The sequence below is a fragment of the Odocoileus virginianus genome, chromosome 31 (genome assembly GCF_023699985.2).
Source record: "Odocoileus virginianus isolate 20LAN1187 ecotype Illinois chromosome 31, Ovbor_1.2, whole genome shotgun sequence".
NCBI classification, from domain to species: domain Eukaryota; kingdom Metazoa; phylum Chordata; class Mammalia; order Artiodactyla; family Cervidae; genus Odocoileus; species Odocoileus virginianus.
Genome location: NC_069704.1, coordinates 29,830,762 through 29,858,260, shown reverse-complemented (window position 1 = coordinate 29,858,260; position 27,499 = coordinate 29,830,762). Strand labels below are relative to the sequence as shown.

The 27,499-nt window shown below is 44.4% G+C and overlaps 1 protein-coding gene across 1 annotated transcript; it reads right to left on the bottom strand.

The window, feature by feature from the left end:
* FBP1 (fructose-bisphosphatase 1) lies at positions 1 to 27,499 on the bottom strand. The gene is made up of 7 exons (XM_020904884.2): positions 27,244 to 27,499; positions 16,301 to 16,463; positions 13,321 to 13,413; positions 6,445 to 6,585; positions 3,319 to 3,456; positions 2,196 to 2,315; positions 1 to 608 (listed from the first exon to the last, which is right to left on the bottom strand). The coding sequence occupies exons 1-7, from the start codon at positions 27,411 to 27,413 to the stop codon at positions 417 to 419; spliced, it is 1,017 nt and encodes a 338-aa protein (XP_020760543.1). The 5' UTR covers positions 27,414 to 27,499; the 3' UTR covers positions 1 to 416.

Below are 27,499 nucleotides of genomic sequence, written 5' to 3'. Positions count from 1 at the left end.
TGAGCAAATTTCACTTCACTTTACTCGGTCCTCTATCTCATAATCTGTGAAATGGGTTATTCATAGTACCTAATTCATAAAGTCATTGTGAAGATTAAATGAGTTATCTAATGTTATAGGCATTAGCTGTTATTATTACTATTATTTAGCACAAAACAAGACTTCTTTTTAAGAAAAAGGAAGAATATCTTTATATCGTCTCTATCCACTCAGAATATATCTTGACCATCTGTAGCATTATTGATTTAGCATTTTGGTTAGGTAGTGCATTACAGAGCATTTGATGGTGAAAACAGCCATACTTTTTACTTCTATGACTAGGAACGTATGGTGAACAGTCGGAATGTGGTAACACTATGTGAGATAAAAGGTCCAGATAAAAGGCAATTCCATTTGGTGTGGGCAAGGCCCGCTCTTCATTTGGCAGCGTGCTTCTTATTTATCTCCAGGAACTCAGTCACATCTTCAGGAGACCCCAAGATGATGGGCGCCCTCTGATGGATGTCAGTGGGAACGATGTCCAGCACAGCTTCCTTCCCGGTGGTAGCCATTCCTCCTGCCTTCTCTATGACATAGGCCATGGGGTTACACTCATACAGTAGTCTCAGCTGGAAAACAAGAGCAGCATCCTCACACCAGAACATATTACACAGAAAAGAAATTTGCTCCTTAGCAAAGTAGTACAGAGGCGATCCAAGGTAACTGATACTTTCCCTTACCTTCCGTGAGGTTGTAAAAGCTCCCCCATGAGGTTGTGTCTAAGACTGAATGGTTAATTTAATCATTTGGTTAAGTTAAGCCATCCATCAAGAGCCAGCAATAGATTGCCTGATGCATGTGAGGCAGACCACCTGGACTCAGGACTGAATGACATTTTGGCAGAAACGATGGTTCCCTTCTCTTTATAGCCCAGAGACTGGACCTAATGAGTGATTCTGTGTGTGTTTTGGATGGACCTTTGCCTATTCTAAAAGCATTTAAAGTCCATGGCAGTGTCTGGCTGCAGACATCTGGAAAGCAGACAGGCTCCTCCAAACAGTATAATATTGTTTGCAACTCTGTACACATTCCTTTTACAATTCTCCTAAGGCTCGAGGGTTGGGATTTAGTATGCTATACATCTTGGCATTTACTTTTAAATATTAACTTTTTTATTGTATGCATTTTCATGCAGTCTGCCTACTGAGTAGACAGCTTTTTGCAGGTGTTTCCTGACTCTATTTCCATACAGGTGTCAGGGTCAGATCTGCAAAACTGAAAATAAAAAGGGGCGGGGGAGGAACCTCAATATTTACATTAAGGAACAATTTTTTGAAGCATTAGAGAAAAGTGCTATAAAGCAGGCTAATCACATAGGTTGGGATTTCAGAGGGGGCTATGACAAGAGTGGTGTTTTAAGTAGATAAGAACATCCTTAGTGAACTGGACGCCACATGCCATAAACAGAGATCTGATCATATCTGAAGTACATCAATTTATAGCTATCTTATGGGGATTGTTGTTCCTTCTTTCATATTAACAAAAGCCCAAGGGTGTGGGTAACAAAAGGACACTACTTGAAAAGCAAACACACTGACCCTCTGTGTAGGAGAAAAGTGGGACATCCTCTCACTAGCATGAGCAAGCACAGCCCATCCCATGGCTTCCAGAAAGCCTGTGGGCATGAGAGTAATGCATCAGTAACAGCTCACCTGAAAGCTCTAGGTGTCCCCAGAGATTCTTTCCTTCTATAGAAAGGTATCATTTTCCAAGCAGCAAATGTCAGCTCACTAAGTTATTTCAATTTTCTGCCTTTTGAAAAAGCAATCAAAGAAAACCTCTGTGTGGGATACATATGTGATTTGCTGCCTTGGTAATGAGGTTGGACTGTTTCATTTCACTTTATGAATGGAATTCATTTTGTCCAAGCCAAACCACACACCCACTGGAAGCACTAACAGCTTCAGTCCCCTCTGACCATAACCTCTTTACTTATCTTTAGCAACAGAAGGGCTCTCGAGAGATCGTTTTTGCCTGATACCACCTGACATTATCCAGGACAGCCTTTAATCTAGAAAAGAATATGCCATAGACATCCTTTGCACCCTACTGCAGAGCATAACAGCTTCCATGACCCTTCTTTCTTCCTCAGTCAAATACCCTAGGCTGCAAATGAAATCTACCGCTGCTCCACCACTCTTAGGGGATTTATTTACCTTTCCATTGGGGCTTTTCTTGTTAGCTGGATACATAAAGATCCCTCCGTAGACTAGGGTGCGGTGTACATCGGCTACCATGGAGCCCACGTACCTGGCGCCATAGGGGGCTGAGTTGTCCTATAAGGTGAAGACCAGCAATAATTAGGGTTATAGAAAAGAGAGTTTTCTTTCTGTCCTCTATGCTTATTCGATTCAGCAATCAAACAGAGCACCTTTTTTGAGGTGTGTATTTAGTGATGAAAATCTGTTCCCAAGAAGCAGAAAATGGGAATAATGGAGACAGCCTCTTACATCTCATAGTAGCTCAGCTTACCCAAGGAGGCCCCAAGGAGAATGGGGCTGATTCGGGTAGCAGGATCTAGCGGGAAGAAGGATTCTGTGGAGCTGAGCAGCAGGGACAAGGGTGAGGTTTGCATCTCACAGGAGCAGGAACTTCTCAGGCAAAGGAGAAGCTGTCTGCCTTGGGCCTGGGGAGGAGCCTGGTGCCACTGGGGCAGAGGGCATCTCTAGGGAGAGGTGGAAGGAGAGAAGATAAAGCAGGAGAGAGAGCCCGGGAGTCAGCTCTGACGGCCCCACGTGCCATACTAATAGCATCTGAGCCTCCTCCTCAGAACACAGCAGCCTCTAGTGGTGTCAAGCTAGAATAGGACAAAATTGGATTTTCCCACATAGGACCAGCCATTTCTTCTCTTTGTTTTCAGTGATTTGTAACCTCTTTAGAGAGCTACCACAATGGATGCTTAATCTAGAGACGACTGACAGAAATCCATCCAGTGCCATGGGGCTGGGGCCTGGGGTGCAAGAATCATGTTTGTACCAACTGACATCACGGACCCCAGAAGTGAACATGTTTTATTGCCATGACATCATTCACCTGGCTGACATGATTGTCCTGATTTTCTTCGGTCAAGAGGAAGTGACAAAGGGGTGATGTCCCAGGATGGGGTTTCCAGTCCCCAGTACCTGAGTAGGAGCTTAACCATAGGGGTCAGTGCACAGTGGAGTTCACTTACTTCTGCCCCATCCCCCACCTTTCCTCTCTAGGGTAAATCATGAATCAACACATTTCTGCAAAGTTCAGGGGCCATCCCCACCACCACCACCCCCAGCCCCCACTTACTGGGGGGAACTTCTTCCTCTGGACATACTCAGTGAGGGCAGGATCGAAGTCCTTTGCATAGCCCTCATTGAGGCTGTAGATGCTCCCTTTCTTTTTGATCTTCACATCCCTGTCCACCAAAATGAACTCTCCAATGGCCTGTGAAACAGAAAGGAAAGTGGAGAGGTGAGGACGTCTCCTCCAGGCCTACAGGAAAGAGTCGCAGATCGGGTTGGGGAGATGGGGCACTCGAGGACTGAGATCACACCTGTGCTTCAGCACATGCTCCAGTACAAAGAGCTTGGATTTTGTTTTTTCAACTGAGGTGTAATTGACATAACATTATGTTAGTCTCAGGTATATGACATAACACTTCCATATTTGTGTATGTTGTGAAATGATTACCAGCAAGGGAAATCCTTGGCCTAGGACAGGTGTGCCTTTGGGGGGATAAAAATGGTGCAGGCTAGAGCTAGGATATCAGGAGAGGAGATGGGCACCCAGTGTTCATGGCTGCTCTTATCTTAGCTTTCTGGTTTTTGTTTCTGTCTTGATGTCATTTTCCCCGAGTACCCTGAGTTCACCGCATGTATAACTTCCGATGCCTTTGCTCACTGATCTGAAGACTGTTTCTCAGAACTCAAGCTTCTGCAAAGTCCCAGCACTAAGCTGATGCCTTTAGGGCTTAGATTTCTCAATGTTAATGTTAAGTCACTTCAGTCATGTCTGACTCTTTGAGACTCTACGGACTGTAGCCTGCCAGGCTCCTCTGTCCATAGGATTCTCCAAGCAAGAATACTGGAGTGGGTTGCCATTTTGGAGATTTGAATTTGGGAAGACAGTGTTACATCACTACTGGAGCTCTGGACTGTTTGGGGCTTCTACATGTCCCTGATAAGAGAGTGATTGAGGCTCTACCCATCTGAGAAGGAAGTTGCTCCAGAGAGAGGAGAATTAAGAAGGGAGGCCCTGCCATGGACACATCTCTCCCCAGCCACTTACTCCCACAGCAAAGCTTGGTTCCTGCCAATATGGAGCACACTGGAACTAGAGATGAAGGGAGGGAGGGAGAGAGGAGTGTAGGGAGAGAAAAGAGATGAGAATTAACAGTGGTCACTGAAAGGTATCGTTGTGAGTGATTCTTCTGTTTTTTCTTTATAAGTTTTTGGTGAAAGTCTAGAAAATGAAGCCACTGCAGAAATGCTTATGAAGCCATGCTTTGCAGACACCTCACCCCGGTACCTGGCCAGAGCATCCTACCCATGGAGGCGGTGAGTCTCTTGTACATGAAAAGAGACTGAAAAGCCTTTCATACTTTAAAGCTTGCTAGAGAGGCACATAAAGCTGTTGCAGTCTTCAGCAGAAACTGTCAGCCAAAATGAAATGAAAGCGCTATGCTGATCAGAGGCTCGCCCCCCCCATCCCCCACTCCTCAGGCATGGGGAGCAGAGGCTTTGTCAGTGATGGGGAGGGCAGCCAGCAGGAAGGAGGGTAGCCAGCCTGCATGGTTCTTCCAAACACTAAGTGGCCATTAGGTGTGAGGACAGCAAGAGACGATGAAACACGCAGAAACTTACTCCCGGACATAACATCTGCAATCTTGAAACAAGAAGAGGTTTAATGTTTCCATCAGTTCAAAGGTAATAGAGAAGTCACCAGAAGAATGTCTGGGGAAGAGGTAAATGCCCAGCAGGAGGACAAATTCACAAACATCGGTGATTTCGGAAACCGATCCCTGGGGTCAATGTGAACTTTGCTCTGGGTCTGCCACTGTTTCCCCCTGAAATAACAGCCTTTGGAGGCTTGAACTAGTGCTGTTTCCCTACCCTTGTTTATTTGTTAAGTACCAGTATGCCAAGGAGCCAAAGTCCAGTTGTGCAGCAACGCAGGGGACAAAGGCAGCCTGCGTGCCAGTTTCTGCGATCTGCCACCCACGAACCCTGAACCCCACCAGCAGCCTGCTCCTCACAGGATTCCAGTGGGCAAAGGTACCTAGTGCTGTTTGTCAGCAAAATGCACCAAATAAATAAAGCGCTTCATTAAATGTTATCTGAGGACATTTCTAAAACTGAAAGGTTTATAAACTCAATTCTTTTTCCCTTGGGACACTGGACCAAAGGCATACCTACTGAAGATGATTCTATAGAGTCCATATAAAAGGTGGGTTTAATTCGGCAAAGTATTTAAAGAGAATTCTATGCCTGGTTTATCTGCTCTGTTAAAACTGTCATCTAACAGAGTAAATAAATAACCCCAATTAACAGACATATGGAAGAAATTATCCTCAAATTAAAATTGCTAATGAATATTTTTCATGGCACCTTGGGCTCCTCTTCATGAGGGAGTTTCCTCTATAAGGTAGACTAAGAAATTATCTTCATTTCCTTATTTTCACTTCCTCGAACTCGTCAGAGTCTTTCAAAACCACAAGGGTTCACTGAGAGTTTGCATGCACTGAAGCTTGCATTTCATTTGATGTTGCCATGCATCAAATGAATCTGGGAGCTAATTTTGAAGAAATGAGGCGGTCTACTGCTTCAGCTGGGACACCCATTCACCACAGGAAAATAAACTGGTAATGGAGAGAGTGGGTGGCAAACAGACCATCTATGGGCCCCATCTGGTCTATAAACATGCTTTAGTTGGCTAGCACAGTGTTTTACACATCCAGAAACCTAACATTTTCTAAAAATCCAGTGTTTCTTGAAACACTGGAAGCCATGGAAGAATGAGCCGCTATTCCCAAGGAGTAACAACCACTGGACCTCCCCAGTTCCCTGCTGCCCCCCACTGCCCGTCACAGCACCCGCCATCCTGCCCCAGCACACTCCACTCATCTGTGTGGCCTGCCCAGCCCAGCAGGCATCTGAGTCAGCTCAGTAATGTCCGCCCTAACGAATTCATTGTGAAACAAAGGCTTCCTCTTGTGCTCTGGACAGACACCATTTGTCACCTCAGTAATCTTCTTATGAGGTACACATATGGTCCATCCATCTCTCTACCCCGCTTCCCCACCCCATCATCTCTGTCCCTCCATGGGCCTCATCTTCCACCTTTAGGAATTGACTCCCACCGCCACACACACAACAGACACTCACAGTCGCCAGCCAAGCACCCAACTCCGCCCCCGACTCCGGGATCTCTCACCGGGTCCAGCATGAAGCAGTTGACTCCATTCGCCATGGCCAGGACCAACATGGTGGCACTGCCATAGAGTGCGTAGCCCGCAGCCACCAGGTTCCGGCCTGGCTGCAGAGCGTCCTTCTCAGAAGGGTCATCTTTCGAAATCTAGGACGAGAAAGAAAGCAAAACACATTTTTGTTTTGTTCTGTTTTGTGGTTCTTTTTGCAGTTCCTCCCTTAGCAAGATGCATTATCAAGGTGCTCTCCTAATGAAATAGGGCATCTTCCTGGATGGGGGGGGGGGGTGGGCACAGGGGCAGGGAGGAGGGCTTCCTCCACACACCAGTCATATCCTGATTATATTACCACAGCGACCTTCCCACCAAAACCCAAATTTCCTGCATCTGGATCCATCTTTCCAATCTGAGTCCTCCTTCAATCTTACTAATTTGATATTCCTTCATTTCTCCATTATCACTCTCAAAAAAAGAGCATGCCTCCATGCCAGCGCCCGCTAATTTAATCTTATTACAGGCATCAATGTCTTTCCCTTGCCTACTCTATCTTTATTTAAGCAAATTAAAACTGGGCTGCACGGCTACCAGTCTGGCGAGGAGATCAATTTCCTGAGCTCCTGCCAGTTGTGGCACATACTCCAGTGAGCAACATGCTCCATAGTCACACAAAGAAATTCTCAGAAATACAGACACTGAGACTCTCTCTCCAGGGTCATTACCATGCAGGACAATGCTCTCCATGTTTTTAACCATGACCCACAGTAAAAAATACATTTTATATCACAAACCAGCACCAATACAACTACAAAAATTTAACAAAACAATACCTACACTTAGAACATGACATCTACTCTAATCTTTGTTTTTCATTAAAAACACAGCCCACTGGGACGGTGCCTCAGTTTGTTACCTAATACTAAGGAAAGGAACAACTTAAGGGAATGGCTCCTAAGCAGTGGTCACTAATAATTATCTTCTTAACAACTGGCTTCTATGGTCCTCAAAGCAGCCTCAAACAAATTCTTTCTGCTTGAAAATTCTCTACTTGAATTTAAACAGAAATGAAAATGAGCAGTTTCTGCAAATTTCATTTATCCCTTCCCCAACCACAGATTCTAGGGCCTGAGAATAAATAAGGGAATTCACATCATGATACTGGAGATGGAGGTCACCTCAGCAAACACATTCCTGGTAATTTTTCCTATAACTTTTGAAAGTGTGGCCCAGAGACCATGTCCCTCAGAATCACTTGAGATGTTTACTTAAAAGGCAATTCTGGGCCTGCAACCTAAACTTACTAAGTCAGATTTTCTAAGGTGGGCCCTGGGAATCCTCATTTTACCATGCACCTTAGGTGACTCTCCCACTGAAGCTTAATATCTACTCATGTAAAAGGAAGAGTCACAAAAAAACCACCTCTTTCATTTTATTCTCGTATCTCCAAGCTTTGTGTTTAATACATCTAGATCGTTGGTTGGTTGCTTGGCTGGCTGGGTTGGGCCAAGTTATTTGATTTAGTTTGGTTTGTATTCACAGGGTAGTACAGTACAGCTAAACACGGACTAAACACAGTATCAAATATTTGAGTTGTTTTCTCAAACTCCAAATTTTGCCAGTGTACAACCCTGAAAGGAGAATCGACTTCCTTCAAAACCGGTGATACAGTGGGAAGAAAACAGGCAGGCTCTAAACATCTCCTCTATCATAACTACTTAGCCCTGCAAGTGTAGCGCAAAGTAGAACAAAGTCAGTATGTAAACAGATAAGCTGACTGGAAGCCCCTAGAGGCTTGGAGTAGTCAGTTCTCTACCAAGAAAAGTCCCTCAGAGAGACACCTCATCCAGAATCATCCATGTCTGCCTGTGGCACAAGGAAGAACAAACCTGGATTTCCCAGATGGTCCATTGGTTAAGAATCTGTCTGCCAATGAAGGGGCTATGTGTTCAATTCCTGGTTCGGGAAGAGTCCATATGCCTCAGAGCAACTAAGCCCATGTGCCACAACAAGAGAAATCACTACAATGAGAAGCAAAAGCACCACAACTAGAGAGTAGCCTCTACTTGTTGCAACTAGAGAAAGCCCTCTTGCAACAATGAAGACCCAGCACAGCCAAAAATTAAAAAAAAAAAAATTTTTTTTAAAGAATGAACCACTTTTCCCTGAAATATTGTCACCAAATAATCTCAACCCTTCAACTTCCTTGTGTGGAATTAGAAATGGTAACATTATTTATGATCCATATATGCAAAAGAAAGACAAAGTAATTCCATCTAGTCATGGAGTTGGAGGAATTCTTTTCTAGCCCAAACCCCCTTCTAATGCCCAACCTCCTCCAAACCCCCACCAATGAATGCCTTTGTTCAAAAAGAACCTATTACAGTCTCATGTGGATGTTCACAGACCAATGTGCATGAAGCTTGGCAAACATTAGAAAGCCTCTGGACCCTACCTTTTTTACTTATCACAGGCCACCACCTGCTGCAGGTATTGCTTTGTTTTAACCCATGCCACTCCATATAAAGCATGACAGACACCATGGATTCTGGAGACTTGAGGTGGTGGAGGAGAAAGTCAGGCGAAGTGCTGTGGGGCTGTCATGTCATCAGACAGCCTTCCCACAGAGGGACAACCCAAACCTCCCTAGAAGTTCTCACAGGGCATTTGGCAGCATCTCCAGTAACTCAGCCAATATTACTCACCACTGTACCAACCTAGTGCACAAAAAATATATATAAAATGAGGTCACTGCTCTTAAGAAGGGGTATAATCTGAGGTGAACATCAGCTGATTTTGCCTGGCCAGAATGCTTCACTCTTCTGCTGACAACTGAACTTTAATCTTCTGTAAGATACTGTCACCCTCACTCTTAGCTCCAATGGTGACATGACCCTGACTTGACCAGTCAGATCACTGCATGCCTTAGGCCACAGTGACTGGTTGAGAGATGGACTCATGACTTAAGTCAAGCCAAGCAGGGCTGATGAGGTGAAATCCCTGTTGAAATTGTTGGAAAAGAGGTTTCCATCTTCTTTTACTTATTTATCTATTTATTTTTGGCTGTGATGGGTCTTCATTGCTGCATGCGGGCTTTCTCTAGTTGAAACAAGTGGAGGCTACTCTTCCTTTGTGGTGCATGGGCTGCTCATTGCAGTGGCTCCTCTCATTGATGAGCACAGGAGGTAGGTGCACAGGCTTCAATAGTTGCAGCACGTGGGCTCTGTGCAGTGGGCTCTAGGGCGTCTGGGCTCTAGGGCATCCGGGCTCTAGGGCATCCGGGCTCTAGGGTATCCAGGCTCTAGGGCATCCAGGCTCTAGGGCGTCCGGGCTCTAGGGCATCTGGGCTCTAGAGTACAGGCTAAGTAGTTGTGATACGTGGGCTTAGTTGCCCTGTGCACGTGGAATCTTCTGGGACCAGGGATAGAACCCATGTCCCCTGTACTGGCAGGTGAATTCTTAACCACTGGACCATCAGGGAAGTCTAAGCTTTGCATCTTCTGTTTGAGACACTGAAAGGATTGAATGTGAACCCAGACCTACTGGGAGCCATTCTTCTACCAGAATGGAGGGAGCTACAGAGATAGAGAGAAAGTGTCCTGTTATATGAGTGTCTGAGTCCTTGAAAACAGTTATACTACCCAGTGGACTTTCTAGTTACATACACCAATCATTTTCCTTTCCCTTCCCTCCTTCCTTTCCTTCCTTAAGTTGGTTTGAGTTGTGAAACTGTGTGTTGAATATTAATAGACAAAACAAGCAATATTAATGGCTACCATTTATTGAGCACTTTTTATGTGTCAGGCACTATTTTCATTGCTATTATGCTTAATTTTCAGTATCTTCCCCTTATAGATAAGGAAACAAGAGATTATATTGCCCAAGGTCCCACAAACCTAGTAAATGTCAATGTCAGGAAGCCATATTCCATATGGCTATGAAGTCTCTCTGTGTCCAGGTAAGGGAAGTGAATTGGATTCTGAAGCTGCTAGAGCACTTTTAAACTCTGCTTTTAGTTGTGGGGACTGGATATTTTTTAACAGATATTGAAAATTAGAATGTATCCAACAGAGGGTAAACGCACAAGAGAGAGGTCAAAAAATCATCCTTCACATGGAAGATATTTAACTTAAGATTTAAAGGAAAGGGCTTTCCAGGTAGTGCTAGTGGTAAAGAACCCTCCTGCCAATACAGGAGACTTAAAGAGACTTGGGTTTGATCCCTGGGTCAGGAAGATCCCCTGGAAAAGGAAATGGCAACCCACTCCAGTATTCTTGCCTGGAGATTCCATGGGCAGAGGAGCCTGATGGGCTACAGTCCACAGGGTCGCAAAGAGTTGAACACAACTAAAGTGACTTCACAAGCTTCAAAAGAAAGAGAGAGGAGGGCAAAAAAGCCATTTCCAAGCATGTAAAAGAGTCTTATTTTCTAATGATACAAAAGGCCATTATGAGCAACAGGGAGGCAGATTTTGATTCAATATTTGGACAAACACTGATTCAACACCTCAGGAAAATTCTACCCCTTCTGGATGTCTCCAGCCAGAGGCAGGGTGACACTTCTGGAGGTGCCATGGCAGGAACTTCATAGAAACACTGGACCACAGGCCCTAGGAGATCCCTTTGGAGCCTGTTTCCAGGCATCTTGTGGGCAAGACCAGCTCACTGTTGCCAGATTCTTGTTACCAACTGATGTTATGCCACTGAGTGGGTGCACCAGGGAACTGAATTCCAGGCCAGAACCAGCTCTGCAGAAAGCAGGAGAGGTCTCCTTTAAAACATCAGACATTTCAGTATTTATGCCCTGTAAACTTTCAAATGGCTTCAAACAATCAATAAGGCTTTTGAAAACTGAAATGACTTAAAGGCAATGTGACACTCATCACCTCTCTCAGTCTTTAAGAGAGTCACTTCGGGTTTATTGAGAAGAGTGTGAGACGCATTGTTGAGTTGTTCTAGCATTTGTAATTCAAGCTGCTGTTGTAGGCTGTTTTTATTTTTTTTAGTTGATAGTGTCAGTTTCCCAATTTTTTTCCCCTTAAAAGGGTCTTTATTGGGGGAGGGGAGTTGAGACAGAAACTGGGGCTGGCAAATGTTAATGCTGCTTTAGCTTTGGTTGAGTCATTAACCAAAAGTCTACCTCTATATGAGGAATTTTGCTACAAAGGTCTCTTGCTGTACTATAATATTTAGATCTGAAACCTTGCAGGTAAAATTATATGCCTGCATATCTATACCAAGAATGGAATATTTCATGGTTTGACTTGAAAGATAGATTAATTCCTGCCTTTGTCTTTCTGGTATGAGTATTAGAACCTTCAATTACTTACACTGCCTCCCAGCTAAGACAAATGCAAAATTTATTTCAGTAACGAAAGAAAACTGTCCCATGGTGGTCCTACTATCCATGTTTGAAAGGAGATTATGTGCAATACTAGACAACAAGTCACTTTGAAAAGTAAAGCACAAATTGCGGTCTCAGTTTTTAAGTTATGGCCTCTATATCCCCGAATGGGGGAGTTGGAGGAACCTTGGAGGTCAGCTGAATTGGCTGCCTCATCCATTAAGATGAAGAAAAGGGCTCAGCCTCAAAGGCATCTGTGAGGTTTTATTTCTAAAATAAACAAGAGGGCTGAAGACAGGATGACACATTTTAGATTTCATTGTGTTTTATGATGAACCATGGGTATTCATCTATTTATCACTTGTCTGTATATTTGAACTCTCTTCCACCAACATCCAACCCCCAGCCCCCCACACACAGACTTAAAATAAAAGAAGGAAAGAGAGGCTTTAGAGGTAGAGTTCCTGCACAGGTCACGTGGGTAGAAGAGACACAGGGCAGAAATCTGGATCCCCATGCTGTACCAGTGTGCTTTCGATAATTTATGGCAAAGGAGTTTAGGGTCAGCAAAATCCTCCCATAAACCAACAAATAGTAAATATTCTAGGCTTTACTGTCACAGTCCTTATCACAACCACTTAACCCTGCCTGTCTAGTGCAAAATCAGCCAAAGGCAACATGTAAACAAGAAAGCTGACCATATGCCATTAAAACTATATTTATGGAGACTGAAAATTAAGTTTCATATAAATGTCATGGGTCATGAAATATTATTCTTTAGATTTTCTTTTTAGCCATTCAAAAATGCCAAAGAGTTATTTTTTGTTCACAGGCCATATCAATCAGGCAATGGGCTGGATTTGGCCAGGGAGACCATAGTTTGCAGACTTGATTTAGAAAATTTAAAGGACAGTTTTGATATAATACCTATTGTTGTCACATTCTCACAATTCTCAATTCACACGGTTATCAGTACTACAGCTATGCACCATCTCTTCCTACCTACCTCTTACTACATTTTCTTCTAACAACTTAATAGGTTTTCACTATGCAGTTAATGCTGGGAAAAATCATAACTTGAGAAATACGGGTTGTTTTTTTTTCCTGGTGGCTCAGGTGCTAAAGAATCTGTCTGTGCTGTGGGAGACCTGTGTTTGATTCCTGGGTTGGGAAGATCCCCTGGAGAAAGAAATGGCTACTTACTCCAGTATTCTTGCCTAGAGAATTCCATGGACAGAGGAGTCTGGCAGGCTGCAGTCCATGGGGTCACAAAGAGTTGGACACAACTGAGTGACTAACACTTTCACTTTGGGGCTTCCCTGGTTACTCAGCTGGTAAAGAATCTGCCTGCAATGCAGGAGACCTCAGTTCGATTCCTGAATCAGAAAGATCCACTGAAAAAGGGATAGGCTACCCCCCAACTTCAAGCCTCATGGGGTTTCATGACGTACAGTCTGGTTGTGCCACCAACAGTGAAACAGGACTGGATGTTCAACCTTAACTCTACTTTTGATCCCAAACCAGGTGCTCGATCCATTACATTTTACCTTTTTGTAGATGCCAAAGATGGTTCCGATGGACACAAGGCAGTCAATGTTGGATGATCCATCAAGGGGATCAAAACAGACCACATATTTACCCTGAACAAAACAGAAAGAAAATATTAATACAACTTTGCTTTAAAAGTGAATACATTGCAACAAAACAGATAATATACACTAAGAGGTTAAAAGAAGGAATCTAAGGGAAAATTCAAGAAATGTGTTTATTTATACTCTGTCAGAGAAAGTATGAGATGGTACACAGAGTGAAAACAATAACAAATATATATCAAAAGATCATTAGGCAGAGAAACACAGAATAGGAGGCCTAGATTAAGGTGAGAAATACAAATATTAAATAATAATTTACTATATCATTGATTTGAATGAATCATCATTTTGGTTAGAGTTTCCTCTAACCAGTCAAGGAAGAAGAGAAACAAGATTAGTCACTTCATTCTCTTTATTCATAAGGGAAATGTTAGTTGCTCAGTCATGTCTGACTCTTTGTGACCCCATGGACTGTAGCTTGCCAGGTTACGCTATTCATCCTTGGAATTCTCCAAGCAAGAATACTGGAGTGGGTACCCATTCCTTTCTCCAAGGGATCTTCCCGACCCAGGGATCAAAACCATGTCTCCGGCACTGCAGGCAGATTTTTTACTGTCTGAGCCACAAATGTAATACTTATGTGAAATAAAGTCAACATTAAGGTCTATAAGAAAATTTTCATGGGGTTACAGTGCACAGAGTTCTCACCCATATTCCTATTATAATTCCCAAAGGAAATAACCCTCAACTGTAGTGGAACTACCAAAGACTTATTCTATGGACAGGATTTTCAGTGGTACTCTGGAGCTGATTGGCATTGGTTCTCAAGAGCCAATTATGCACATCTCTTCCCAACTCTATTTTCAGTGATGTCATGTTGATAACTTAAAATCAATTATGGGACACTATTTCAGTTTCAATTGACAAGTGCTACAAATAAAAGATTTTTTTTTTCTAATAGAGAGCCAGTTTACCAGCATACCACTGGAAATTTTCCCTCTCCAAGTTAGTCACTTTAATATGTGTTTTTAAATTTTTGCATCAAATTAAGGCAATTCTCTGATTCCCTGGCTTCTTGCTCTTAACAAATCCTCCTGGCCAATGCAGGAGAAACTGTCATCAGGAAACCAGGAATACACTTATCACTACAGTACATTGTAATCAGAGAAGTTGGGCTGACAGAGAATATTAAACAGCAAATTCAATTCTAAAATGAACATGCTGAAAACTGACAAGTACCTTTAGAAATGCAGCAGAGAACAATATGAACTTTAGTAGTATTTTAGGAATGGCATAAAGCAATCAAATCGGATGTGACTCTCCACTCTTCTTATAAAGGTCAGATTGGATATCAGGCAGTATCTTTAAATTGACCTCCTGTTGCTTTTTTCTCATCATACTCTTTCATCTCATTCTCATAATAATACTCAAAGGTATTATTAGTATTATATGATTGTTGTTCAATAAAACCTGAATATACCCTTTCATTCACTTTTTCAACAATAATCTATTGTTGATCCCCCACAATGCACCAGGTCTTGTGCCAGATGCTGGGATACACAGAAGAATAGAAACTGCTCTCTGCCCTCAAGAAGCAATCACATTGGAATGGAGTGGGACCCTGTAGGGCTTTCTTAGGAGAGATCCTCTCCCCAACCCCATGTCCTCTGCCTGCCTTTTGTCTGTAGAAAAACACTTTGGCCAAAGAATAAATTTAATCATAGAAGTGAGAAAATGCTAAAACAAAGGAAAGCAATCAAGGAAGACCAACTAAACAAAGTCAAGAACCTTCAGTTCTCTCTTCTGAGCCATATCCTTTGAGCTGTTTTGCAGCTACTGAATCCCCCACCAGGTGGAAGAAGTTAACTACATGAAAACCAGACTCACCATTAAGCTTACACAATTATTTTTAAGAACTAGCTTCAGGGAGATGGGAACAAACTGACCCTGGAGTTGAAGATTAGCTGTACTTAAAACAATCAAGATGACACTGATCAGACCACTACATGACCGATTTCAAGATGACTGTCAAACCCAACTGTGCTGTTCTGCATACAGCCCCTTCCCTCTGCCTATAACCCCCCGAAACTCCCCTCTAAAAACTCTTGCCCCTAGATCAGCAGCAGGGAGTTTGTTCTTTGGGACATGAGTCCACCTTCTCCCCAAGATTACTGGTTTCCTCAATAAAGCTATCTTTCCTTCTAGCCAACACTTGTCTCTCAGTGGGCTTCCCTTGTGGCTCAGCTGGGAAAGAATCTGCCTGCAAGGCAGGAGACCTGGGTTCTATCCCTGGGTTGGGAAGATCTCCTGGAGAAGGGAAGGACTACCCACTCCAGTATTCTAGCCTAGAGAATTCAGGCCTAGTTCTCTGGCCCAGAAGACTACACAGTCCATGGGGTTGCAAAGAGTCAGACACGACTGAGCAACTTTCACTTTCACTTTTTGTCTCTCAGTATTAGATTCTTGAGCAACCTAAGTTCGGTAACAAGATTAATAAGATTCCAATGGATTCCAATGCATGAATCACTGATAGGAACTGCTAGCAGCTTAGATTGGCAGGAAGATTGGTTGTGAGGATTGGAAACTAGGTGAATGGAGATGAAGCAAAGGATGTAGTTAACAGAAGAGAGACTTTGTAGAGCTTTGAACATGACAATTAAAAGAAGTGGAGATAAATATGAGTATATTTGAGTCTCTCCTATGTATGAGCACATAGGAGAGATGATAACAGAATAGACTGATGAAAGTATGGACAGGAGAGGACAGTTTGAGATAACAGCAGTGAGGAGGAATCTGTGAAATGATGACTGGTGGTTCAGGGGGGATCTAGGGTGAGTCTTAAGAATTCAGCTTGGTTGAACAAGTGGAATCATTTATGAAGCCAGAAAGAAAAGTGATTACATTAAAACCCTCAGCAGCATAGGAGCAGACCCACCCTTTTCTCAGGTTCTACTATTATGGCGTGTTTATCTTCTTCTGACACAAGAACACAGGTAGCAAAAGATGATTTTAACACATTAACAACCAGGTCATTGGAGAGGACATCCAGCTTCTTCACTTGATCTCCCGTCACATTGGTAGAGCCAGCAATTCCATAGCTAGAGGGAAAAAAAAGCCATGATATAAGCCATGAACACCAGAATGTTAGTGCATCTATGAAGTCACTAAAAGAGAGCATTTGGTAAGATTTAGAAGAAATGAAAGGAGACACATGGTTTGGGAGAAACAGAATGAGAAGGATGACCATCTATCTGGAGTGGCTTCTGGAAGGAAGGCAATATTGTCATTCACCTGTCCAATGCCTAGCATAATAACCAGCACAGCTTTGTGGCTAAATTCATGTTTCTCAGCCTTTTTCTCATTATAGCCCTAAGGAGGCTTTTTTTTTCTCTAACACACTCCCCCATGAAAATTTAATATTACAGATAGAGTGTATCTGTTTATGCACTATATGTCCATATGTTTCATACCTAAAATGACTGTTTTTTTCACCACCACCAATAACCAATTTCTATCCCTGAATGCATGAGTTAATGTACAATGAGTTAGGTGAGAGACAAAGCCAGCAAAGAAACCTTCTGTGTGGGAGGGAGACTGAGATGGGAACTAAGCCAAGGGATCTATGGTTTTATAGCTGACAAGATCCTAAAAGAAAATAAATATTGACAGATCCCACCACCTCATTTTATAGAGGAAGCTCACTCTAAGACACCCTCTGTAAACTGGAGCAGCAGAGGTGAGCAGCTCACTTTGACTTCCAGCCCAGGCCCCTCCTGGTGGTACCTCACAACCTCCAGCAGGAGTCCTAGGGGCTGGAGCAAGCAGGAATTATGGAGTCCTTACTTTATCTTCAAGGTACCTGCAAATCAGTAATTGTGGAATTCCCAGAAACCAAATAGTTGGTCCAAAGTAGAGCTCAGTTTGTTAGAATGAGGGGAGAAAAGGGTTGTCATAGCCTGGGGTTGAATAGGAACACTGAAAGGACGGGAAATGTTTTTGAGGAAGGATGCACAGAACATGAGAAGAGGCTGGATGTGGAGAGGGAAAGAGTAAGAGCATGAAGATAATGCCAAACAGCTGGGAGTGGGTGTTAATGGGCACGTTGGCTGAGATTGCTGGGAGCACTTGTCTGGGGACTGACTGTCATGGTATTCACTGCTTCAACTCCTGAAGATGCATTTTCTCTACACATAACTTGGAAGTCTCTGGCTGGCCAAAACTGAGCCAGCACCCAAATGGATCATCTGGCCTGACTCTACAGGAAGTAACTCCAGTTATCACTGAGCCCATTCTCCAGTGTTGTCTCTTTCAGCCTCATTCTCCCGCCCACCTGGAAACATCATCTCATCCCTCCAGCCCTCCTCTGAGCCCTTTTCTTTTCATTATGTCACTCCTATTTCATGAATGAAAGACCAAGGGATCTATCAGAGTTGCAGCTGAGGTTTTGCTTCTCCTTCCACACAATCTCTTTCTCACTTCAACTGTGAGGCTGATGTTGATGAAGAAGGAAGGCAGTCAAATTCTGGACTGAACTAGGGCCTGGCTGGACCCAACCACTCAGTGGTCTCCATCTCCCTCAACGGCCCTACCGGCACCAACTGGCTCTCCTTCCTAGCCTGACATTTCCCCCATTAAAATCATCACTAATTCAAAAGGGCAAACAGCATTGATGGAAAAGAATATGGGCTTCCTGACAGAGACCTGGCTCAGCCCTCAGCTCTACAAGCCCCTTGCTTTCTCTGAGCTCTCCTTTTCATTCATGAACATGGACGGCAATGACGCCTCATGGGGCTGTTGGAGAATTACACACATCGCATATACACAAAGGGTTTTAGCACAGCCCTTGACTCTCAATGTTAAATCCCTTGTTTGCCCACTAAAGGCAGCACTCATTAAGAATCTACAGTACTAAGGGAGAGTTCTCAAGATCCCCCTTGCTTCATCCATCATCGTGTTGCCATGATTATTTAACTCTTAATTTCATGAGGATGAGGACAGAGGGGTATGTTTTCCACCACTGTGTCCCAGCTTGCATTACATAGTAGGCCCTCAAGCAATACTTGCTAAAAAGTATCCACTGAAGAGGACAGAAACTCCAGCCTGAAAAATGAGTATAGGAATCAGTAGACTTCAAGGTCACTCCACACCCTGGAGTGTGGAGGAAGCCTCTGGCACAGTCCCCAGAAGGACTAGCCTATGGGGACAGCTCCAGGGAGGCCTGGGGGGGCTGGGACAGGTGGATGAGCCACCGAGGCAAGTGTGGGCAATACCTACTTCCCACGTTCCACCTGCTCAGGCACGTGGCTCAGTGTGATGGGTGAAGAGCAGTCAGGCCTCAGCCCTCTCACCCAAAATCTTCCCAGAGGCCTGGGTGAGTGATTATTTACTCTGCAAATATTTTTTGTCCCCACTGTACTGAGAGGTGGGGTTACAGTGCTAAACAAGGTGCCATTCAGCATCTAACCCTCACGGAGCTTAGTGAGTGAGGAAAACAGGAAATCAATACGTACTTCTGAATGAATAAGATAATGTCAGAAAATGACAGATGCTTTCATTTTAATAAAAGGAAACAAGGTGCTGGGGGACGGCTGGGCAAGGGTCAAGATGGTCAGGGAAGATCTCACTGCAAGGGAGCAATTCCAGCTGAAGGATACTTTGGATGTTTTACAAACAAAAATGAAGCTATGACAAAGCCCTAAGAGTCCAAATAAGCCAGCCAGTAATGATTCCAAAGAACAGCTCTGGGTTAGTAATTTATCCAAAGGGACAAAGACTTTGTTTTTCACATATTTCCAAATGGGAGGGGTTGCTCTGTGCACATTTATACAAGTCATTTTTTAAACCTCAAAGTCTTTCCCATGCTGTGGGTTACAAGAGGCTGTAGTCAGCCTCAGGGCAGCTGGCTCATCTAGCCGGGACCACCAGCCAGGTTCCACATTGCTATTCTAGGGTCATAAGGTGGCTCCTGCCCTGGGGTCACACCTCCTTTCATGGGGAGTCAGGTGGGGCCATATAACAGCTGCAGGATGAACACTGTGGGGGACACTCACCACACCAGAACCAGAACCCAAATGGCCATCTTCATGGCCAAACCATGCAGACCTCTGTGATGGCCCTGCCTCCCTGCCTGGACAGGTGGTCACCTGTCCGTCCTCCTCTTTACCCCTGTGGAGGCTCCCTCCTCTGTTCTAACCAGAAAGATCCTTCCCCATCTTTCCTCCAGTTGCCTGTGAAACATAAAAAAATGAAAAGAGATTATTCTGGGCCCCTTAAAGTCAAGATTCAGGCACTTTCTAGGACATCTTGTAGGAGGGTTTCCCTTAGTGAGACCTTGTGTTAGAAAGGTCTTCAAGAAGCATCAGGAAAGTGACTCTAAGGTAGAAACAAGCTTCAGAATGAAGAATTCCAATGAATGAAGAATTTCTGCCATCTCAGTAGTGACAATATCTGAGTCAATACCCCCATCACCTTAGTTTCTGTATGGTGCACCTTAGCGCGTGAAGTTAGGAGAAGGCAATGGCAACCCACTCCAGTACTCTTGCCTGGAAAATCCCATGGGCAGAGGAGACTGGTGGGCTGCAGTCCATGGGGTCGTGAAGAGTTGGACACGACTGAGTGACTTAACTTTCACTTTTCACTTTCATGCATTGGATAAGGAAATGGCAACCCACTCCAGTGTTCTTGCGTGGAGAATCCCAGGAACAGCAGAGCCTGGTAGGCTGCCGTCTATGGGGTCACACAGAGTCGGACACAACTGAAGTGACTTAGCAGCAGCAGCAGCAGCAGCAAGTGAAGTTAGCTTTATCTCACACGGCCCTGCATCATCCTGCCCAGGAATGACGAGCCAGGACTAAGCAAATGCTCAGTCAGGCTTCCCCCAAGACACCTCACAAGGGTTCCCCAGAAGGGAAGCAAGATCTGGACAGTACATATTCTATGGATCAATGAAAAGTCAGAAGCAGGAAAGGCTTCTGCAACTTTTTTTTTCTTTTTTTACTTTTTGGCCACACCCCCCTGGCATATGGGATCTTAGTTCCCCAACAGGCATGGAACTCAAATCCCTTGCATTAGAAGTGCAGAGTCTTCCCTGGACCGCCAGGGAAGTCCCAAGGCTTCTGCAACTTTGACAGAAGAAAAAGGCCCTAAGAAAATCCTCAAGGAACTAATAAGCTGAAGAACAGAGTTTATTTTCTTCATAAGTTTTCAGAAAATCCTTTAGAAACATGCTGCTGCTGTTTAGTTGCTAAGTGGTGTCTTTGCGACCCCATGGACTATAGCCCACCAGGCTCCTCTGTCCATGGGGCTTCTCCAAGCAAGGATACTAGAGTGGGTTGCCATTTCCTTCTCCAAGGGGATCTTCCCTATCTAGGGATCAAACCTGGGTCTCCTGCTTGGCAGGTGGATTCTTTACCACTGAGCCACCTGGGAAGCTCCTTAAAAGCAATACTCTTCTGCATTTTGATCAGTCATCATTCCATCAAAGGTCCCAAAGGATAGAGCCTTCACTATATAACCTGATGGCCACAGGCAGCAGCAGCAGGGAAAAGCAGCAGCATCATGGACTTTCCTCCACGAGCTGGGACTCTAGACCATGAGGGTTCAAATTCCAGCTCTGCCACATGCTGAACAATTCTGTGTCAATCTCTTAGCATCTCTGATCTTTGGTAAAATCGGAATTTAGTCTATCTATGGCACAGTATGTGGAGAAGGAGTGTAAATGGGTTGACCTCAGTAAAGGACTTAGAACAGAGACTGGCACCGAGGAAGTCAGCAGAAAACAGAATCCCACCCGTAATACCTCTCAGCAGGAATACAACCCTGCTGAGAAGCACCAGAGGGACCTGGGCTCAAATTCTGCCTTTTCCTCTTGCTGCTCACATGACTTCCATCAGGTTGTCTCAGCTCCCTGATTGTTCATTTCTAGGTTTTGTCAGGATGAGGACTAACCCACGTGATGCACCTGGTTCATAGAGGCCAATGGCAGCCATCACCATTCTTAATGGAGCCCCATGTGTGGTGCTGTGTATGCCTGTTCCACAGGAATCAACTAAAGTACCCGTTGGCTGATGAGGGGGAGGGGAAACTACTTCTGAACCAGTTTTGCAGGCAGCTTCTGGGAAGACAGCCAATGCAGAACAGTGTCACAGATAACTAAGCAAAAGAAAGTGCTCAAAGTTCACATTTGACTAACCGGGAATATTATTTCATTTGAGACGCTGATGACATGTCACCTCAATTTTATTCATATTAGTTGGCCCTGCAGCCCAAGTTGTTCAGGGCGGCACAGCATTCTGTCAAGGTTTATGTCCCTGTGACTGTTCATTTTTAAATCCCTGGAGACACAAAAGTTCTCTGAGTTTGAGAAGAAAAAACTCTCTGGAGTTTGGGAAGAAAAATCTAACTTGAGAAGCTGCTGTCTGTAATATCTCTCTCTTTTTTTTGGCTACACCATGCAGCAGGTAATATCTCTTCCTTTACGCTTACTATATAAACCTCACTGAAAATGTGAAACAGCTATAAGTCACTTTAATTCACATGGTTCTTTAGAAGGATAGGATCATTTGACCAGTGTTTTTAAATCCTTAGAAATTTGCACTAAGTATTAGTATGTTTTTCTTTTTTCAAATTTGCAGACAAGTTTCTAGAGCTGTTTTGCAGCCATAAAGTCTATGATTACTGATGGTCTGGGAAAGTCTCCTTTAACATTCCTGAAGCACCTCCCTAGATACAAGGACCAGAGTCAGGGCCACACTTACAGAACTTGCGATGAGTTCCTTGATTTGCTAACTAACTAGACCTTTGCCTTCTGAGGTCAGCATGACCATGTAAAGTTCTTGAGTTAACATGCACCAGAACCAAGAGGGAAGAGCTCATCTTCACAAGAAAAAGGGAGGCAGATTATTATTTAATCCTTATCGCTAAAGCTGAAGGTAACCAGACTTGTTGATTGATTCTGAAGTAAATGACCAACCATTCATCCAATCCAGAACGTCCAAAGGTCAGATCAGAAATACAGTCCACCCTGGGTATCCTGGGGTTTGCATCCATGAATTTCCACCTGTGGTTAATTGAACCCAAGATTACCTAGGGCAGACTGTACTCAGACATTTTATCTAAGGGACTTGAGCATCCGTGGATTTTGGTAGCTGTGGGGTGTCATGGAACCAATCCCCCGTGGACAGCTAGGGACAACTGTACTTTGAAGAAGAGGTGCAAACCAGAGCAGCTTCAAAGGCTGCAAACCCCAGTGTTGGCTTAAGTTCATGCCAGCCCAAAATGTGCTCATAGGATGGCATCAAATCCTCACAGAAATTAAACAGCAGAGCCACCAATCTGAGCCCAGCTCCATCTATCTCCAAAATATGCTCTTAAAGCCCCCCATGTTTCTGTTCTGCTAAATCAGGTCCTGGTTTTCTTCTCTGCCTATCTCAGGGTGAATGTGTCAAAACCCAGAGGCCTAATCTTAAGTCACTTCTTCATACCCAAATTCCAGACTGTCGCCACTAACTGCAGGCTGGACATCTCCAATAGGATGCCCCTCTCACACCTCAAGTTCAGCATCTCCATAATGTTGGAATCATCTTCCTAGCCTTCTCTAGCCTCTAAAACTCAGCCCCTCCCTTGGAATTCTGGTTTTATTTTCGCTGTTTTGTTTTTTAACATCACAGCCCTGATCTCAGTTACTGGGATCTGCTCTTTGAGAACCTCCTTCGTTGTCCTTCTCCTCCAGTCCCCACCCAGACTTCTCCCAGGTCCCCCCATCTCCTCTGATCCTCTAGCTCTGAATCCTGCTGGTTTCCCATATCTTTACTTTCTCTCTTCTAACTCTGTACTTCCACTCATAGCTGCCCCAGATGAATCTCCAGTCGTGTCACTGCCCCACTCAAAAACCTATACCTCTCCCCTTTGGTCACCCCCTCAAAAATAAAGTATTCACCCTTGCCACATAATGTTCCCCCAACGCACCCACAATTTAACATCCACAAATGCTCCATTACGTGAAGGGCTCCAGGTTTCAGTCAAACCAAATAAGCACCTTTTCCAGAAATATCTTCCTAGCTTGTCCCTCTCCTCACATGGCAGCCCAGCCATCAGGCCCTATGACAGCTTTGCCTGCCCACTACAAATGCCCATCTTGATAGGCCACCATTTTTCGCATCCACATATTTTTGCCAACTATATAAAATTTATCTTTCAGAATCTCTATTGCTGGGACTTTCCTGGTGGTTCAGGGGTTAAGACTCCGTGCTCCCAATGCAAAGGGCCCAGGTTGGACCCCTGGTCAGGGAACTAGATCCCTCATTCTGAAAAGAGCCCCGCAGGTAGGAACCAAGATCCCAGTGCTGCAGCTAAGCCTGGAATCATCTTCCTACCTTTCTCCAGCCTCTAAAACTCAGCTTATGTGGCCAAATAAATCTCTTTTGAAAAGATTCTCTATTGTATTATAACTGTATACATGTAATATTTTCCCTAAAGCATAAGCTCTGTATCTTTCTCATCTCTCAGTAACTTCTAGAATTTAAGAGAGAGAGAGAGAGAGAGCTCCAGGCTCTATGTTTAAACTCCTGATCTGTTCCTGATGAGGAGTCAGGGCTGACCTCCATTAACTGGTCCCACAAGGTTCCTGCAAGTCTGCAATCATCTTGTCCCTCTGGCTAGATGCCCTACTAGGGCAAGTCGGCAGCACTAACAAGTTATTTGCAGGTACGCTAGCCTTTTCATCCAGGATATCAAAGCCTATAATAAGCATAATTGGGAGCCCAAATTGAGGTCTTATCTTATTGCCCCCTCCCCAACTACATATGATACAGAGACAGTCAAACTTACTTTCCCACGGGAGTATTGAATGTTCAGGTTCTACTCTTTCTCTGTCAGCCATCCACATGACCATGTGAAATGCCCATTTCATGGGTACAATGCTCTCTGAAATAGTGAAAGACCAGTGACATGTCCAAATGTATGGGAAATGTCAAATAGCTCATGATATGGCTGTATAGAGGAACACTGTGTGTTCTAAGTCACTTCAGTTGTGTCCAGCTCTTTTCAAACTTATGAACTATAGCCTGCTGGGCTCCTCTGTCCATGGGATCCTTCAGGCAAAAATACTGAAGTGGGTTGCCATGCCCTCCTCCAGGAGGTCTTCCTGACCGAGGGATTGAACTTGGTTTTCTAAAGTCTCCTGCACTGACAGGCAAGTTCTTTACCACTAGTGCCACCTGGGAAGCCCTAGTGAACACTATGCAGCAGTTAAAAGGGAGGAGGCGAATTTACATGTCCTGACATTGGAGGATGCTCATTATATAGAGTTGAATAAAGAAAGCAAACTGCAGAAAGGCATGTCAAGTGTGATCCCATTTTGTTTGCTGTTTAAAAATAGTCACATGGAAATGCTTATCCATGTATAAATTTATATGAATATAGAGAAGTAGCTAGTTAAAAAAAAAAGGAACCCCGTAAATTATGAATAGTGGATACCCCAGGGAATGGATAAAGGTGGGTCTCACTTTTCCCTTTGTGTTCTTCTGAGTGGTTTGAATTTTTGTTGAGTAACATATAAAGGGTTTCCCTGGTGACTCAGATGGAAAGGATCTGCCTGCAATGCAAGAGACCCAAGTTCAATATCTGGGTCAGGAAGATCCCCTGTAGGAAGGCACAGCAACCCACTCCAGTATTCTTGCCTTGGAAATTTCATGGACAGTACAGTCCATGGGGTTGCAAAGAGCTGGACACAACTGAATGACTAACACACACACACATACACACACACACAACATATAAAGGAATTTTAACTATAGCAAAAACTATTTTTTAACTAGTGCTTACAGGTGTCTAGTTTTAAAAATATACACAATTCATACAGCCAAAATTGGCACCTTTTGCCCAGGTTCTACTAATATCCCACTACCTATGGTCCCACTATCTGAGGTTACTTATAAGGTGGGAAAAAAAGAAGTGAAGTCACTTGGTTGTGTCCGACCCTTTGCGACCCCATGGACTGTAGCCTGCCAGGCTCCTCCATCCATGGAATTTCCCAGGCAAGAGTACTGGAGTGGGTTGCCAATTCCTTCTCCAGAGGATCTTCCTGACCCAGGGATCGATCCCAGGTCTCCCTCATTACAGGCAGACGCTTTACCATCTGAGCCACCAGGGAAGCCCTAAGGGGGGAAAGATGCACCCCAGAGCAGATCTTGTGTTTCTGAGTCTCTTTGGGGAAAGAATGCTGACACATTTTAAAATAATACAAAAGTGACAAGCACTCTTTTTTAAAAGAGTAGGAAGTCCTATGGATAGAGGAGCCTGGTGGGCTACAGTGCATGGGGTTGCAAAGAATCGGACATGACTGAGTTACTTTCATTTCCCTTTACTTTTTAAATAAGCCCCCCTGGTTTTCAAAGTCAGATAAAGCTGTGAGGACACTTTTACTTATTGTACGTTATGTTTAAAGTAAGAATTTAATTGAATGTGTTTCCTAAAGCAAAGTGTCCTTAGACATGTATTAAGAAGGTCCATAGGTGAAATAGTAATGGAGACACCACCTTCCTAACATACTTCCCAATCCCTTTCCCATCAGGGCCCAACTTTGCTTGACATCTGCAAATAAATGATGATAATCTCTTTCCTTAAGAGTCAGCTTGGATAGATTGGGAGATTGGGATTGACATGTACACACTGTTATATTTAAAACAGATAACCAATAAGGACCTACTGTATAGCACAGGGGACTCTGCCAATACTCTGTAATAACCTAAATGGGAAAATTTTTTGAAAAAGATACATGTATATATACAACTGAATCACTTTACTGTACAACTGAAACTAGCAGAACATTGTTAACCAACTATACTTCAATATAAGATAAAAAAAAAAACTTTTAAAAGTTAGCTCTATCAAGCCATACCATAAAACCAAAGGTGAAGAACTGACAAGAGAAGGAATCCAGGTTTCAGGGGTTGGGCTTTTTCAGATCAGCAATGAGCACTGTGTACAATGCTTATGAAGTGCTCCTAAGTATAAGAAATACTAGGAAGGAATATGAGCAATCTGAAAACCCAAGTATCCTTCAGCTAAAGTGAGGACCAGTCTACACATAAGATACTTGTGCACACCAGAATAAACCAAAGGGTATTTGTCTTAGTAACATAAAAGCCTCACAAGAAGGCACCCTCTGAATCCCTGTGTCCTGTCATTCCTTTGCTACGTACAATGTGATCTGCAGACCAGCAGCCCTGCCACCACAGAACTTAGAAATCCAGCATCTCAAGCCCCACCCCAGACCTTCTGCAGCCCCATGTACACCGGCACTGAAGCTCTGAAGACACTAAATCCTGCAGGCTTCCTCCCAGCCTCCTCCCAACCCGGCTTCCCTGCTGCTGCTTAACAAGACTTGTTCAGCGTCAAGGACATACTCAATTAGAAACCTGACTTGGGACCCCAATTTCAAAGGGAGTGAAAGCAAAAGGTTAGAAAAATGGACAGGGAGGCGTGGGGACCAGGACTTTCCCATTTGAGGCTAGGGTTGGGTATGGTGGGCAGGCCAGGTGCCCATGGGGCCAGTCAGTTTCACCAGGAGGCCGAGAGAGGTGCCAAGGCTGCTCAGCCCAGGGGCGCCGGTTGCAGGGTGGAGGCAAGTGTGGACTGTGCGACAGATCCCCCAGGTGGGCGCCCACAAGCTTAAGGGAGGGGGGAACCAGGGCTTGAGTGTGGTTTGAGCTTCTGCAGAGGAGCTACCAGAGAGACAGTGTGGGTATCCCAGCTATCAGAGAGAAGACTGACCGCAGGGGCAGAGGACCAGACACCATACTGCCTGGTAGATCCCCAGCCAGAGAGAAAGGGAACTCGGCCAGGGTGGTGGCTGGGGGGTACAGAGGCCTGACTCACAGGTGCGCGATGCCCGCCTTGCGCACGGCCGTGGAGATGGCTTTGACCGCGGTGCACAGCGAGTTGAGCAGTTGGGTCATCTCGCCCGTGCCGCGGGCCTTCCTGCCCTCTTCCATGACGAAGCGGGTCAGGGTGACGATATTGGTGTCGAAAGCCGCCTGGTCCGTCATGCTGGGGCCCGGTTGCGGCTCGCTGGGCGACAGGTGCGGGCGGCGGGACGCGGTGGGACGCGAGCACTGCAGAGTCTCAGCGCGGC

What these genes read in the sequence shown, in the direction of transcription:
- FBP1 (XM_020904884.2), bottom strand. Translation starts at nt 27,413, where the DNA reads ATGACGGACCAGGCGGCTTTCGACACCAATATCGTCACCCTGACCCGC. An exon ending in TAGTAGAACCTGAGAAAAGG is followed by an intron (nt 13,414 to 16,300) that starts GTGGGTCTGCTC and finishes TGTTTTGTTCAG; the next exon opens with GGTAAATATGTGGTCTGTTT. An exon ending in AGAAAAGCCCCAATGGAAAG is followed by an intron (nt 609 to 2,195) that starts GTAAATAAATCC and finishes CTTGTTTTCCAG; the next exon opens with CTGAGACTACTGTATGAGTG.